General features: G+C 42.2%; 1 protein-coding gene across 3 annotated transcripts in view; it reads right to left on the bottom strand.

The window, feature by feature from the left end:
- Positions 1-17,712, bottom strand: part of PREX1 (phosphatidylinositol-3,4,5-trisphosphate dependent Rac exchange factor 1) — a 346,981-nt gene that overhangs the window by 100,565 nt on the left and 228,704 nt on the right. For all 3 annotated transcript variants that reach the window (XM_060230830.1, XM_060230833.1, XM_060230832.1), the window contains exons 11-15: positions 16,771-16,871; positions 15,181-15,284; positions 14,776-14,825; positions 11,531-11,606; positions 4,526-4,598 (exon numbers count right to left, since the gene is read on the bottom strand). In XM_060230830.1, coding sequence (XP_060086813.1) covers positions 4,526-4,598; positions 11,531-11,606; positions 14,776-14,825; positions 15,181-15,284; positions 16,771-16,871 — 404 coding nt within the window. The remainder of the gene's footprint in view (positions 1-4,525; positions 4,599-11,530; positions 11,607-14,775; positions 14,826-15,180; positions 15,285-16,770; positions 16,872-17,712) is intronic.

Here is a 17,712-nt window from a genome sequence, read left to right as displayed (position 1 = left end):
GTTTAGGATACTATTGTTCATTTCCTTTTCCTAGATGAGTCTGCTGGCCAAGACTGCTATGAGAGCATGTGACCTAATCATGTAAAGATGACAACTAATCACATTTTGTCACTGAATCCATTTCATTAGCCTATTGGATCTCTTCACTGTGCAGACTTCAATTAATACTGTTCTTAACTTTTAAATAAAATTACATTCTCCTTGGAACAAAATCTACCAGATGAAGGAATGACTGTTTCTGTGTTCTAGTTCTTCTGTATCTCTGAGCTTGCATCCTTTCTTTCAGTCCATGGAAGTTTAACACTACATCTCAGGATTTAATAAAGGAGGATCGTTTTGCCAACATAACTTGTTGCTTGTAGTATTTTGGTGACCAGTCGTGGAACAGAAAACACTGAACTAGATAGCCCACCATGACAAAACATATGGGGTTTTTTTTTAACTTTGAACTGTTTACTAATGAGTCTATGTGTGAAATGAAGGCATAAGGAACATACAGATAGATATTAGAGTGAAGATCCATGGCACCTTTGTATGTAGGCACCCACAGATAGCTACTGTGGATCCCACTTACCCATCATTCCACCTCTGTGGACATTTATTGTGGCACTCCTTATATCTTACAATGGAACAAGTTTGCTCTCTTTGTAGAAGGCCTGACATTCTGTCCCAGCAGACAATCGTGTGCCTACATTTTGCGCTGCTGACACAGAATCCAAAACAACCCAGGGAGGACACAAACAACGGCTGCTTTTCATCCCCATCTTGGGAAAATTCCAGTGAGTAAACATAGGACCATTGTGAGGCTTCCAAAGGCCAGCCAATTCCACAGAAAGACAGAGAATGACCATAGCACTAAATTAACTTCTCAGCTGCATCTCTTCTCCTTACAGCAGTTTTAAAATCATTTCCTTGGCTGGAACTGGTTGAACTAGTCTGAATACAGAGGTCACGTCCTAATATCCACCCTTTTCTACTAAGCGATGTATCTCGGATTGCTACTATTACAGATGACTGTGAAAGATCTGATTGTACTGCAGTCATACAGAAGGCTCTGCATACAACTCAGTTATGTCTGAGTTCCTCTCTACCTTCTTCCATTTCACCCTTGATGTCCTGACCAATATTCCTTCCTGTAATCTCTGTCTGCAGCCATTTTATTTGCTATTGCTCATATTTATACATAAAAGTCCCTACTGAATGGCCTTCAAAACCATGAATGATTGAAAAGCTGCGCAAAATGTGTCCTGAAGATGTAGCAATTGTGACTTTGTATCCATCAGTTCCAGGTCTTATATCTCAAAAAGGATATTGCAAAAGTGGAAAAGGGGGGAAAGAGGGCAACTAAGCTGATTAAGAAGTCAGAGCATATTTCTATTAGGAGTGCTAAAGCATCTAGGACTTTTTAGCTCAGAAAAATAGATGACTGAGGGATAACATAAAGCCACAGGAGACAATACTGGGCTAGTTAGAGTTGAGTCAAAGGTTTATTTAGGGAGTTTCATCTGGACATGTGAGATTATCCCATTAAAGTGAGGGATGCTAATCCAGGGTTTGAACCTCTGATTTTCTGGTTTCTTTCCCCTCTTATTAAAACACCTTCTGGTTTTCTTTTTATTTACAACACAGATTCCACAAGCATCATTTGTGCCACAGACAGTCTTGCCCCCCAAAGTACCACTGATTTAGGGGGATTTTTTTTTTAATACTGTTAAGAATTTGTCTTCATATACAGAAGTTTAGGTTTCAGTTTAGCTTTCAAAAACAGACATGGGGCTATGCCATACACCTGCCCTTCAAGTATCCAGAAATGAATAAACAAGACCTTTGGAAGGGACGAGAGAGAGAGGGGAGGGGGAGGAAAATATAGTGCATTAATTAATCAAAGCCTTCTGGCAAACTGTCAGAGAGATTGCTGAGTCTCATTATGGCTTAGGTTTGCTGTGCCATGAACAAAGGAAAAGGGCGGAGAAATGGCTGATGGGGGAGAGAGAGAGGTCTTCGTCTGAAGGACAGATCCTCACTGCCAGCTGGGAAGCAACCAGGATATGGGACAGAGTTTATAACTCAAGCATGGAAGATGTGAGCATACTTCCAAGAACTAATTATCCATGAGCCTAGCCTTTTCCTCAATATGCTAGATTCTTATCTGGGGATTCCTTCTGTATAGAGAAAACATTCAGCGCAATGAACCTCTCCTGTGGAGCAGCAGTTTCAGACATAGGCTTAAAATCTGCGAGAACTAGACTCAAGCCGCAACCAGAAGTGGTAAATGAACCATGAAATGGAAACCAAATAGCAGACAATATGTACAGCCCGTTTTCTTAATTTCCCATGCTACGAGAGGGGTATGTCCTAATGATATGAAACCTCCTGTGATATGAGAGTCCCATGGAGATATGTCCTTAATTAACCACATGACTGGGCACAATATCCCCAAATGGCAAAAGAAGTGGACGGGATGCCAACTAATTTATGTAAGTTCTGCTAGTTAGACAGAGAATTGGGGATCCTGAGCACACCACAGAGTGTCGAGCCTGGCATAGAACTGTAGGCAAAAGCTTTATGCTTTATGTGTAAACCCCATCTCCATTTTATCCTCACAACAACCCTGTGATGTCAGTAAGGTTGAGAGAGAGTGGTAGGTCAAAGGCCATTTCCATAGCAGAGAGGGAATTCAAACCTGAGTGTCCCAGATCCTAGTTTGACACTCATTGCAGTGCACTGGCTGTCATAGTTCTGACTGGAAGGCTAAGGGGAGATAGCAGAAGACAGTTCACATAAGTAATGAAAAGTGAGGAGCAGGAAACAGCATTGGTTGAGCCAGGGAAGCAGCTTGTGGAGCTGAAGAAGCAAAGCAAGGACAAACAGGGGAATGGAGTTTACAAGAGGAAGACGTTATCTAGGCATAGAAAGAGACCAATCACATCAGGGAGGGGCAACCCATAAAGTTACATAGGTCCAAGTAGGCTTATGGTTTTAGGAGCAGGACTCCAAGTCAGCTCTTGGAAGTAGGCTTCCCAATCCCCAGGTCCCAGCGGGGGATCCCCCGGTTTTACAGGCTTTCCCCTGTCCCCAGTCAGCTGGCCGGCAGGGGGGGAAACCCCCGCTCCCCACAGCCACCACCTACCTGTAGATCTCTGGCAGCTTTAGAAACTTGCAAATAGGTTCTATTTTAAAATGTGTGCACGTGCCTTTAAATAAGAGCAGGAAGCAGGAAGTACTTCATTGTGAAGGGTCAGAAGCAGTTTGCTTCAGGGTAACCAGAAACGGTGGGGGGGAGGGAAATGTCTGCTGGGCACTTCATTATTCCCTATGGAGACTTATTCCCATAGGAAATAATGGAGAATTGATCAGCAGGTATCTGGGGCTCTGGGGGAGCTGTTTTTTGAGGTAGAGGCACCAAATTTTCAGTAGAGCATCCAGTGCCTCTCCCCAAAATATGTCCCAAGTTTCTAAAAGATTGGATCTGGGGGCCCAATTCTATGAGCCCCAAAAGAATGTGCCCCTATCCTTCATTATTTCCTATGGATGGAAGGAATTTAAAAAGGTGTGCAATCCTTTTAAAAGTGAGGGCCAGAACTCCGTGGATTTCAATTATGCTTGTCACATGCTTGCTCCTTGCTCCACCCCCAATGTATCCTGGCTCCATCCCCAAAGTCTCCTGGCTCCACCCTCAAAGTCCCCAGATATTTCTTGAATTGGACTTGGCAACCCAACTTGGAAGGTCCGTAGCAGACATCTCTGTGTATGCTTGTGTTATCTTATTTGCCATACTTTTGTGCTGTTCCTTTGCCCTCTGCTCATGATCTAGATGCTGAAGACTTATCTGTGAGGTTTTGGTAAGAAAAGGTGCTCTTTTTGGCCCTTTCCAAATTCCTTCTTTCTAACTCCTTTTGCAATTGCCTTATCAGCAGGAGCCCCCAAAGTGGTGCCCACAGGTACCATGGTACCCCAACACCTTTCCTGGTGCCCACCAAGTGTTTCAGAAAGTGGGAGCGGCCAGGTGGAGCCTTCGTCCAGCAGGGCTTCTGATTGGCTAAGCAGCTTCAAAAAATATTGTTTGGGGCAGCAGCTGTCACCACAGCACAAGGATCACAGTGCATGACTGTAGGTAAGCTGTGTGTAAACAAGAAGGTGTTTTTTTTAACAATATGTTCATTTTAAAGGACATCTTTTTAAGCAAATCTTCAGCTTGAAATGTTGAAGCACTAACTATGAGTTATACATAACTTCACATCCTGACACGTTGTGGTCAGCTCTGTCTACTGCAGCAGCCATTTTGTGGCCACCCCTCTGTGTCACAATTCTAAAGGTGCCCACAGTCTCAAAAAGGATTGTATCTATTACACTTTTCACACATGTGGTAACATAGTCATATTGAGGCTTTTGGCTCTCCCTGCATCTCACAGTCCCCACTGAGCCATCAATACTTTTGGAGTAGATACCTTTGCCATTTTCTTGGCCAGTAAGACAATGCAAGGTCCCTGTTAATTGGATGGATAAGGAGATATCAATGAATTACCATGGTGCATGAAGCCATTGTTGCAGAATCCAACACCCAGTGCGACAGCTTCCTCCCTCGTCTGACAGTCTCCCTGGCAACAAGAGAGGACAAATGTTACACCTCAGACCACTTCCTAATTCAAACAACTTCCCCCCTGGCCTGTGACCGGGTCTCTGCTCTCAAATTAGCATGGTGCTCTCTGTAAAGAAACAATAGTAAGCAATTAAAACAGGACTCCCCTTTCCTAACTCCCATTCATTCCTATATATAGCACTGTTTCCCTCTCAAAGGAATTGGAAGGACAAAAGCCAGGGCTCCGGAAACAGCTGTTTTAACAGTGCAAACACAGCACATTACCTCAACGTGGAGACCTTTTTTAACTGGCAATTGTGATAGTCTGAATTCTCTACCCACTGGCTACAGACAATAAAATACATCCTTCGAGTGGGAGGCTGCCAAACCCACGCAGGGGTTGACAGGGTGAACATGGTTTATTCAGACTTTGCTATGTTCAGATCAGATACAATTCTGATATTGCTCAGAATCTGCTTTTCTCCCCTCCCCAGAATTAGAGGACTACCTGGAAAAAAAGGAAACATAACCCTCAATCACATTCGTGTGCACTTCAAAAAAACATAGTTTCAGGAGGGAAGCCATGCTATGCTGGTCTGCAGCTAAAGAGCTAAATTTGAGTCCAGTAGTACCTTTAGACACCAGCATGATTTTCACGGTATAAGCTTTTGACAGTCAAAGTTCCCTTCATCAGACAGTACGGAATCTGAGGAAGGGAGTTCTCAGGAGGAAATTCACTCAAATCCAGCACTTCCAAGAATGACTCAATAGGTGTTTTGAACAGCTTGCAAAGGCGGGCAATATGTTTTGTGTCTGTGCCCAAGATCCAAGATAGTTAGCTACACCATGACCCATCTCAGCAGCCACCTAGAGATTATCAACACAGACTCATCTTCATGGATAAACTGAGAGGTTCCTCATGCAATCTGGGCAATTTTAAAATAGCAGCAATGCAACTCTCTCAACTCAGGACCTCTGCGTTCAGGAAGGCTTTCATTCTGTATATGAACTTGGAAATGTTTTCTCCTTCATTAGAGGTATCAGAGGCTGCACCAAAGGAAACAACACTACAAAGTGTGAATATTTTCTATCTAAGGATGAACAGTACAGATGTTGAGGGGAGGGGAGGAGAGGGGAGGGGAGGGGAGGGGAGGGGAGGAGAGGAGAGGAGAGGAGAGGAGAGGAGAGGAGAGGAGAGGAGAGGAGAGGAGAGGAGAGGAGAGGAGAGGAGAGGAGAGGAGAGGAGAGGAGAGGAGAGGAGAGGAGAGGAGTTTTTCTAATGTTTAAAGCCCTGACTGATATCCTCAAGAATGGAATCCTTCCCCTGTCAAATTGCACAGAGGATTTTGAAGAGAGGAATGGGATTTGGAAATGCTGTTAAGTGTATCTGCTTTCCAGATCCCTCTCAGCAGAAAACCTACTGGGTTCTCACTTTGGTTTGGACAGCTGAGATTGATTTAGAAGGGTGGGAGAATGATGAAAGGATGATCCTACCAGTCTGTCTGGACTGGGCAGAGTTTGGCTTTTCTATTATTTCACAGTCCTCCAAAGGTTCTTAATTACAAGGAGTCTGGGGTCCTTCTAGTCAGGAACATCTAGCAAGGAACCCAGTGACTTAATCAAACTACGCAGGCTGAGAATCTAATGTGGCAGTGACAGACATATCTAGCAAACATTCCTCTTACTGAGAGGTCAAGTATACTGAAATGAAGCACCAAGTATAACAAAGGCTCCATATGCCTGTTGCAGCTATTGATTTTGACAGCTGCAACAGAAACGTGTAGCTGGAGGAGCCTCCTTTCTGCCATTTCCATTTATTCTGGTGTCAGCACAGACAGTATACAATTTTATTTTATTAATTTACTTTATGTATAATCCACCTTTCTCACCAAGGCTTAAGACAAGGAAATGAAGCTGCTGATATATTTTGTTTTCTTTTTATCTTTGAAATTAATGGTTTTCCTTGCAACTGAGAACAAAGGAAAGCAGCCAGACCAGAGAGAACTAAAGAAACAAAACAGCCTGGCGACACAAATTCATTTTTCCTTACTGCCTGCTGTACTGAGATCGTGCCTGGAAATGGTTGATCAACAGAAGCTGTGTGCTTGCTGGAGTTTAGGTTTATTGGATTTATATCCCACCCTCCCCGCCGGAGCAGGCTCAGGGTGGAAACACGGGACAAAGAAAGGGATTTGCAGCAACTGATGCCTGTAGTTGCTATCAGAACCAACAACTGAAACAGGAACGTGGAGGCTCTGGTACACGTGATGCCTCGTTTCATTCTTTAAACATGCTGATATAATTAGAGAGCACTTCTAATCAGGACTACTCAGAAGTAGGTCCCCAGTTGGTCAAGGAGACTTACTCCCAGGAAAGAATCCTTAGGCATATAGCCTTATCAGTATGGGCTTGTACAATAAGAATAATGTCAAATTCTGACAAACTTTTGCAATGACCAAAGAAAGTGCCTTAAATGCACACAACGCAAAAGCTTTGATCCAACCTATTCCATCCCACCTAACCCCCCAGTACTGGCATACCAAAAGCTATTGATAAATATTAAGTGAAATTTTCCATGGAATAGAACTTCCAAACGTAATGTACATTTCTTCCATTCCTACATCCTGCCACAGGGCTACTTTTATTTTTTTCAATATGAGATACTTTATTAAAGGAAATAGTAGCTCATAATACATAAAGACTAGAATTCACATTCTAAATTCTCCCTCAAACTGCTTGTAAATGGAAGAGGAAATGTCTTTTGACACCATTCTTAAGTTAGCCCTTGGGAATCCAATCTGCTTATAAGCAACGAAATCTAAACATCTTAGAGGAGAGGACTTCTCTAGCAAACTTGACTACTTCCAGTATTACAGCTTGGCCTTTGCAAAATAGCAATTTTCAGGTCAAGTGGATGACTAAAAATAGAATATTTCAATTTCTCTTTGCATATTTCCAGATATAATGCAAAGCTATCACCAATGTAAAGAAAACAGGAATAAAGATGTTAGAGAAAGACCACTTTAAAATATTCAGATACAAGATAGAGTAAATGTATGTACAATCTGTGTACAGTGTATGCTTGACATTTCCTTTACTGTGCATACAGTAATTCTCCTGTTACTGTCGGCACATATAAAGTTTGAACCTGTGACTGAAGCCCCACATTTATGCAAGAAGTAGTCCCCAGTTTCATTTGTTATTTGAGTATGTGATGACTCTTTCATACAAAGAGATGTACATGCATGCATTGTAACATTAACACAGAACTGAGGTACAGGGGAAGAAGGAACCCTACCTTCCCCATTATGCTGCTTTTTTGACTGAAATGGCACCTGGGGTGAATACAGGCAAATAACACCATTGTGCCATGTCAGGTAGGAAAAACAGTGCAGAATGAAGGCAGGATCCTCTCTGCTCCCCACACCACCAGAATCAGGAGCAGAATCAGAGCTCTCTGACTTCCAGGGGGGCCTCCAGTGTGCAGCCTGCTTTTTTTTTTCCTTTGTTGCCAGAAGAAAGCTTATGAGAAGCAGCAAGCCCCATGGAGGATGGTGAAAGGAGTGCTCCCTTTACAATCCACTTGCACATGCTGGGATGGCCCTGGGTCAGCCATAGCTATCGCAGGAGTTGTCCTTAAAAGGGCAGCTGCTGTGAGAGCCCTCTCAGCCCCACCCACCTCACAGGGTGTCTGTTGTGGGGGAGGAAGATAAAGGAGATTGTGAGCCGCTCTGAGACTCTGAAATTCAGAGTGGAGGGTGGGATATAAATCCAATATCATCATCTTCTTCTTCCCCAACTTTATAAAAAGCCCCCTGACTTTTAAAATCCTGGCTACGCCCCTGGACTTTATACCTCTTCTTCCTGCTGCATCCCTGAGACCCACAAAATTTTGTTTCTCAGGTGTGCTAGGGCAACCTCATGAACTGCATAAAGGGCAAAATGGGGGTGTGAAACAAATCACAAAAAAATGGACCACAGGATCCAAGACATTATTTAATGTAATTTTAAAGTAAAATACATGTTACCTTAGCTAGGAACCACAGACTGGGGTCCAGTGATCCACATGAGCAAAAATGCAAGGATCACTGACACACACCCCCTGGCAACCTTTTCTAACCCTGGGAAAGTTATAGTCATGTGGATTGTTTAGCTTCAATCAGGAGCAGGAAGGAGGCCAGATTTCTCCCTTTTGCCATCAACAGAGCTCAGCTAATGGAAAAGGTGGGAAGGGTGATTTCACTCCCTGCCCCCTCCTCAATGCAGCCACTGGGCCACATAGCTCTTATTCCATATGGGCACCCCCAACCCAACATTCAAATTTTCTGGGGTTGAAAGTGGCTCCCGGGAGTGGTGGAGATCAGGGAAGATCATTAGCCATATGAACCTTTTGCTGAAAGGAAAGGTCCCCTGTGCAAGCACCAGTTGTTTCCAACTCTGAGGTGACATTGCTTTCACAACATTTTCATGGCAGACTTTTTACGGGGTGGTTTGCCATTGCCTTCCCCAATTAGCTACACTTTCCCCACAGCAAGCTTGGTACTCATTTAAACAGGGTACTACCGACCTCAGAAGGATGGATGGCTGAGTCAACCTTGAGCCAGCTACCTGAAAACCCAGCTTCTGCCAGGGATCAAACTCAGGTCATGAGCAGGGCTTAGGACTGCAGTACTGCAGCTTTAACACTCTGCACCAGATCTCTACAGCCATCTCCCATTAGAATAAAACATCAGCTTTCAATGAAGCCCACCATACACAAAGGAGTATCACCTAAGTCCATAATACATAACTATAACTGAAAACATTACCAATAGAGCTTGTCACAGGAAACTTGGCCTGATTTTTATTATTCTAGTAATCAATCAAAAAGTACCATTGCCTTGCAAAGAAAGTGTTGATGTTTTGTCTTCCTTCTTTAAGCCCTAATTTTTATATTTTGCCAGAGCCAAGTCATGTTCTGATGGAATTTCACTTTTTCTCCAGTACTTCCATAAAGGACTGGCACATTTGTCCTAAATATTACTATTAACACATCTCTATGACTGAGAGATGGGAGTACCAGACCACCTCACATGTCTCCTGAGAAACCTGTATAAGGGTCAAGAAACAACTGTCAGAACGGGACATGGAACAACTGATTGGTTTAGAATAGGAAAAGGAGTTCAACAAAGATGTATATTGTCACCCTGCTTGTTTAATTTATATACAGAGTATATCATGAGGAATGCTGGCCTGGATGAAGCACAAGCCGGAATTAAGATTGCTGGGAAAAACATCAACAACCTCAGATATGCAGATGACACTACTCCTATGGAAGAAAGTGAGGAGGACCTAAAGAACCTCTTGTTGAGGGTGAAAGTGGAAAGCACAAAAGTAGGCTTGAAACTCAACATCAAAAAAACTAAGATCATGGCATCTGATCCCATCACACCTTGGCAAATAGAAGGGGAAGACATGAAAGTAGTGACAGACTTCACATTTCTGGGATCCAAGATCACTGCAGATGGTGGCTGTAGTCATGAAATTAAAAGACGTTTGCTCCTTGGGAACCTATGGCGAACCTGGGCAGTATAATAAAAAGTAGAGACATCACCCTGCCAACAAAAGTCCGTATAGTCAAAGCGATGGTATTCCCAGTAGCAATGTATGGCTGTAAGAGATGGACCATAAGGAAGGCTGAGCGCAGAAGAATAGATGCTTTTGAGATGTGGTGCTGGAGAAGACTCTTGAGAGTCCCTTGGACTGCAAGAAGATCAAATTGGTCAGTCCTAAGGGAAATCAACCCAGACTGTTCACTGGAAGGTCAGATGCTGAAGCTGAAGCTCAAATACTTTGGCCACCAAATGGGAAGGAAGCACTCCCTGGAGAAGATCCTGATGCTAGGAAAGACAGAAGGCAAAAGAAGAAGGGGACGGCAAGAGATGAGATGGCTGGACAGTGTTACTAATGTAACAAACACGAATTTGAGCAGACTTCGGAGGATGGTGGAATTCAGGAAGGCCTGGCATGACTTTGTCCATGGGGTCACAAAGAGTCTGACTCAACTGTGCAACTGAACAACAACATGACTGAGAGAGGGCCTTACAATGCTAGTGAGATGCCAAAGATTCTGTTGTTGCTTTGAAATAGCAGTATGAACACTCCCACTTGAAGCACTTTTCAGAACCAAGCTTCAGGATCACAGAGACCATGCAAGTCAATATAGGCATGTTTTATTTCTAACAGAAGAAAGACATAAATTTATGGAGAATGTATGCTTCATAGACCTAGTACAAGTCCTAAATAAGACTAAGTGATGATTACAGAAAACATCTGGAATGTGATGTTGCCTACTTTAAGTGGTGGGATAGCCAGTAGATGGCTGTCTGATGCCTATAGCTCTGGTGCACAAAGTCATGTGGAAGGAGACAGAATGAAGTTTGAGTCCATTGGCACTTTTAAGACCAAAAAGGTTTAGTTCTGGGTATAAGCTTTCATATGCATGAACACTTCTTCACATGAAAGCTTATACCCAGAATTAAACTTTGTTGCCACTGGACTCAAATTCTTTCTATTGCTTCAGATCAACATGGCTACCTACCTGAAACTATCTTAATGGGAAAAGACAGTCCTTCAAGTATGTGGGTCCCAGATTGTGAAGGGCTTTAAAGGTCATAAGCAATTCTGGTTTGGAGGGCTTGCTCTGATCAGATATAATATTAAACTATGATTTGAAGCAAAGCAGAAAGGGAACAGAGAACACAAGGGCATGAGGGAACGAACAAGTCTGAAACTCACTCAGATAATGCTGATCTATGTTTTGGTGTTTCATGTGAATGATACTAATAAAATTAATGCTGTATTAGAGAATCAGACGTGCTATATATCAAGATGTGTAATTAGACTGAAACTCAACCACAGCTGCCAGCACTATGAACCAGTGCAATATTGACATCTGTGTGTTCTCCTTACCTGAGCAATCAGCCAATCCACCAGTTTACTTGCTGGGATGACGGACTTGTAGGTCTTCAAGTGGTAGTCCCGATCTCTGAATCAGAAAGTAAAATGAATTTGTTAAAAATTAATAAGTATAAATGGCCACACTTTACACAAATAGGCTCATCATAAAGTACAAAAATTCTCAGTAGTCCCTGGGGCATTTATAGTGAAGGTGAATGGTAAGAGCCATTGGTAAGAGTCATTAAGGTCACTGGTAGGAGTTCACTTGAACTGTTGATGGGGTGAACTGATCTACCAGGCAGGGCTGAGCTCATCAGGGCAAATCATACCAGATTTTTGTTGTTGTTCAGTCGTCAGCTTGCTTTTTATCTGTTTCCTGCCATGTGCTACTTTGCAAATTTGTTGGTTGCCACAAAGGCATGTTGTATTGTCATTACATGTTAATTTCTTTTTAAAAATCCAAGTGTTTGGGACTACCGAGCACCTTGGGATACAGAGCTTATTTGTATTTCTCTCAAAGCCCAAGCATTAGAGAAAAATGGACAGGGCCTATGAGAGGGGGTGGGTGGCATCAAAAGTGAGAGGTTGTGATATTTGTTGTGCAATCTAGGGTTCATGGTATGTCTAAAGGTCAGTACCATTTCCTCAGCTGAAAAGATAATCATTTCTATTGGATGTTTTGGCTGTGTTTGGTTGGTGTGAGTTACAATTTAGTGGTGCCCAATTTTTTTTGCGGGGGGGGGCAGGGCTGGAAGCCCCTTATGATGATATGGTTTATGTCATTTCGAAAATGAAATAGAATTTTTTCCCACAACAGTACAAGATAGGATTGTGGGGAGAGGGAAATTTGTGTTGTATATATGTGCTGGGCCCAGAGACGCTTCTCTTAACCAATGTGAACCTTATCTTCTGCTGTCTTCCTAAGAGGAGGACAGCAACTGTTGTTCTTGTTCATTGATGATTAATGATGCAGAAAGCTGATGCATGCAAAACAAATCATTAGCGACATGCCTGAGGGTCAGTAGCATTTCTGCAATAAGATGATCATCAATTCTGGGGTTTTCATCTTACATAGAAATAGGTTTTTTAGTGAATGAAGCATGCATGGGCATGAGCATGCATACATACTAACAACCCGCATACCACTCTCCTTTCTCACAGCTCGGTCCCCCACACCTCCCAAGGGATAGCTGTGTTTTCAATTAGGCATCATCATGAAGCATGAAACAGCTCTGTGCTCCAGATGCTACAAGCAGGATAGGGATTTGTCATTCACATCACCGCATCTGCTAAATAATTGGGGAATAAGAGGTCAACTGCAGAAAGTGGGACTCCGACCTCTTCCTTTTAGTGCGCATCTTTCATGGCTGGTTCCACCCAAAACATCAGAGCTTTTTTCTTAAAAAAGAAAGCTCTTTCCAGACAAAATCACAAAACTGAGATTCATCTGAAAGCTGAAACAGGGCATCATCTAAGTGACAGTAGCCACGTTATCCTGTTGCAGTCAAAACAACATACAGTCTTGTGGCTAACAATTTTATTGGGGTATAAGCTCTTGCATATCAGAGCCTACTTCAGATATGAAGTTTTATCCCAGTTAGCAGGTAAATACATACAGAAAGACGAGGGAATAGGATACGAGTGTATGGAGCACAGGTCCATCAGTGGCTATTAGCCACAGTGTATGTGTGTATATAACATTTTTGCCACTGTGTGACACAGAGTGTTGGACTTGATGGGCCGTTGGCCTGATCCAACATGGCTTCTCTTATGTTCTTATGTTCTTATGGATTACTAGGGATAAGCAGATCCCCACAGTTCCAGTCTGATTGCATTTCATTATCCAATTAGTCTTCAGTTTCCCCTCTGACAATCTTCCATTAAATTTTATGTCTTCACTACTATTGTATCATCTTATTGTTATCCATGGAGGGGAAAGGACTGTGGGAGCACAACTAATTGGTCCTGCAATTGTTGAGCTATAGAAAAAGTGTGCTCAAGTGCTTTAAAAGTTCCCCCTGACTGCCAGTTGCAGAAATCAAGAGGAGAAAAATGGGCTCCATGGAGATTCAGTTCCACAATCCTGGAGTCACAAAACCTAAGATTCTGTGTTGGGTGCTCTAATATGATATATATACAAGTAGTATCACAACAGAGAATGAAACTGATGATCAACTATAAATAGGTAGAATTGCAGGATCACAGATAAAACAAAGAGAGTGGTAATGAGGGAGGGAGGGAGGGAGGGAGGGAGGGAGGAAGGAAGGAAGGAAGGAAGGAAGGAAGGAAGGAAGGAAGGAAGGAAGGAAGGAAGGAAGGAAGGAAGGAAGGAAGGAAGGAAGGAAGGAAGGAAGGAAGGAAGGAAGGAAGGAAGGAAGGAAGGAAGGAAGGAAGGAAGGAAGGAAGGAAGGAAGGAAGGAAGGAGGGTTGGTTTATTGCTGCAGTGATGTGCTTTAAGTATAGGACATTTGTTGAACAGTCTTTCCATTTAACAGGAAACGTGGCCTCAATGCCAGGATTAACTCTTCTGTCCCCAAAGAGCACAAAAAGTATGAACTGTTCAAAAGAGAAATCAGTAAATCATGCAAGATAAAGGGAATTAATCAAATTTGCCTCCCTTCCATAATTTATATAACAGCAGAATTAGGATTGCTTGATTGCAGAATAATTTTTTTTTCAGCACAGAATGCAGGAGACTATGTTGGTCATCATCCAAAGCAGTCTGCCAGTTTGCTTGAGAAGTGCATTAGTTAATCCCATCTGAGATGTTAAAATTAGAGCAGTGGTCTTCAACCCATGAGTTTAGAACTCCAGGTGTGTCACATAGCCCTACCCACTGAGTCATGAGGCACAGAGAGTCATCATTTTTTAACATGTATTTTGAAAGGCCCTGCTGTTAGTGCACATGCATAGAACACAAGGCCAAGATGTCTGCTGCCCCTCTTTGCATGCACAGTTAGAAGCAGAAGAATTATAAGGCAAGTTAGAGAGGACTCCCCTCTCTCCTCTCTGTGCTTGCATTGGTCTTGGGCCATGATGGAAATTCAGGACAAGAGAACCAGTAAAACAGGCTGTGTCTAACTCAGCCTATCTTCACTTGAATGAAATAAGACTGTCTCTAGGAGAAATCACACTTCTTCACCTAGTCTTTGTTTTAGAAAAAGCAATAGCTTCATTTCTTTTAATATATTTTGACAATCAAATCTGTGCAAAATAATTAATGGGGGGAAATGAGAGCACTATGATAACAGACTTACTTAATCACTGGAGTGTAAAGACTATGCAGTCGGCAGTAAAGCCTCACACCCTGTGGAGAAAAGCAAATGAAGTCTTTTAATTTCAAAGCAGGCATATAGTTACCCAAAACACATACAGAAGCACTCCAGCAAATCTGGAGCAACTAACTACATTGATATTTCACTGATTGTCTATACTTTGAATCCTAAATTGCTTTACACAGAGACAAGTATCATTCATTTCATTTATTTCCTATTAAAAATGCTGAAACAGAACTACATGCTTTAAGTCTTCCACAAACAGTGTACTTGCAAACAGAGTAACACCTTTCTAAATTAACTGACACTTAAATAGGTACTTGTTTTCTTATTAGCTAGCTTCTGACTCAGAGTTTGCCTCTAGCTCAAACAGGAAAAGATGGATACCTTGGACATGATATCTTCCAGTTCACTTCTTGGCTTATAAGTTCCATCATCATAACGAAACCTGTACATCACCTGTTCGTTCTTGAACTGGTGCTTATCTGAAACTGAAGCAACAGAACAATAATCATCCTTGAGAGAGCACATGTTCTGTTCTTGCCAGGTCACACTTTCACTAAGTACTACACATTTAATAACTACAGCTGTCACCAGGTTTTTCCATTAAGCTTCTTAAAATAAGGGCCACATTTTCAGTTTCAGTATTCTGGATGAATAGCTGTACTGGAGCTCATATGAAAATACAATCCCCCAAATACAGATAAATATACATTTTTCCTGGGAAGACATGTAGATGTGGTCTAATGTTGTTTGTTTATTTTACTTCATCTATACCTCACTTCACCAATCAGGATCCAAAGTGGCTTACAACATTCTCCCCTTCTCCAGATTTTCAGGAAGATGGAAATGCTGGTGGAAATTGTTAATATAGGCAATACAAACTTGAACTAATTTTACTGCTTTAACAACACAGAATGCAACACTTATAACTTTCTTAGGATATAAAATTGCAAAATTTTGATGTATTATGGAATTTAAATTTAGTTTTACATGACTGAAATTGAAAATTTACTCAATATTTGAGAGAAAACTACACCCTACACTAAGCTACTTAATGCCAAAGCTGTAGTATATGTGTCATAGTCATCTGAGGGAAAAGTAAAAAGGCAAACCTCAAGAGAAGACCCAGGTCAAAAGGACAATAAAAGCAACAAATGCCCTGCAAACTTCCCTCATGAAGATTAGGTCTCCTTCTAGGTGCAGAAATGCATCTCATATTTAAGAGATGCATATGTTTACAGCATGCTAGGGTTGCCAGTTCCCCTGCCTCTGTGGTGGGGGACTCCTCTTGTGCGTGCTTTGCATATGTGGTGCAATGACATCACCCAGAAGTGATGTAATTGCACCAGGTACATAGTGCCAGAGACACTCTAGGATTTGCGGTAAAACTCCACAGAGTTTTATCATGAATCCTAGAGCATTCCTGGCAGGGCATGTCGCATGACAACAGGGTTCTTTGGGGGCGGGGATCTCCCCGGCAGCCTGCTCCATGCTGGCAGGTTGGAGCCCCCCAAACTGGGGGATCCCCCACCCCTGGCAGAAACTTGGCAGCCCTACAGCACACCTACCTTTTTCTAAAAGATAAAATATTTCATAGGAGTTTTTTCAGTACTCCCCAATTTTTCCACCGCAACAACTGAAAAAAGAGCCTTGGAAAAAATGTGTGTGGGGGGGGGGGGGATTTTCTGATTTTTTTCCAGTTTTACCTCCTGGGCCTTCACATCTCTAAGTCTTCACACATCTCACATCCCTGGAAGCCTTTAGGACAGAGACTGAGAAATGAAGTGTTAGTCTCAGTAAGGATATCATTCCCACTGATGCCACTCGAAGTTCAAAAAAAGATCCTCTGAAATGCTGACAGTTAAATGCCTAAGCATCTTTGGGATAATTCCATGTGTGTGAATTGTAATGCCTCTTGCCTCCAGTATGTCACTATATCTGATAGGATCTTTTGCTGCAATACAAAGCACTCACCATGATGAATGATACCATTCTCCAGCAAAGCTTGTCCCAGGTTGACCCCTTCCTCTGGTTTGCTTATCTCTCCAATTTCCATGAGCCAAGATACAAACTCACTGTGGAGAGAAGCATAACAACAACCTCAATTAGTTCCCTGTTTCCTCTGAGCAAGCAAAGCAAATCTACAGACACACATCTTAGACTACAACAAAAATGGAAAGGGACAAGGAATGGATTTCCAGACCTCTGGATAAATGGTCTGCTATGGGGAAAAATTACCCGCAGACATTTTCTGCCCAGTATTTCACTGAATTCCATATGTTTAGTTGTTCAGACAAGTAGAAAAAGGTAGATGCACTGAATCAAAATGACAGCAAAGTATGTGTGCATACAAAAAAGTGGGCTTTGTTGACATTCATTTACAATAGAAATGGTCTACATGGGAGGTTTTCAGTGTGACTGTGCTTCAGCCCAAAATCTGAACTGTGAAAGCAATCTCTGAGGGATTGATCCCTAGAAATCACAAATATGACAGGATTTGGCTTGCATTAAAATCACATTTTCTTAATGTCCATACACTATAGCGCATTTTGGGATTTCCTTGGATAGACTTGCAGACAAAAGAAGGAATCAAGACAGACTCAACCAGCTTTCAGTTAATGCTGATGTACATACAACTCTTCTGTCTGCCAACATCCAAAGTGCTTTTACAAAAACAAGATGGGAGTTCCCTGTCTTTGAGCCCTGGGCCTCCCATATGGAGTTTAACAGACACAACTGTGGATATTTTTTGCTCACTGGTTCACTGAATTCCATATATCTGGTTGTTCAGACATGTACCAAAAGGCAGATCCATTACATCAAAATGACCACAAAGCATGCGTGCATACAAAAAGGTGGGCTTTGTTATATTCATTTAAAATAGAAAATATCTACATAGGAGGTAGAGGTGTCTAC

This window comes from Heteronotia binoei, chromosome 2 (assembly GCF_032191835.1).
Source record: "Heteronotia binoei isolate CCM8104 ecotype False Entrance Well chromosome 2, APGP_CSIRO_Hbin_v1, whole genome shotgun sequence".
Classification (NCBI taxonomy): Eukaryota; Metazoa; Chordata; class Lepidosauria; order Squamata; family Gekkonidae; genus Heteronotia; species Heteronotia binoei.
This window is presented reverse-complemented; position numbering and strand designations above follow the sequence as displayed.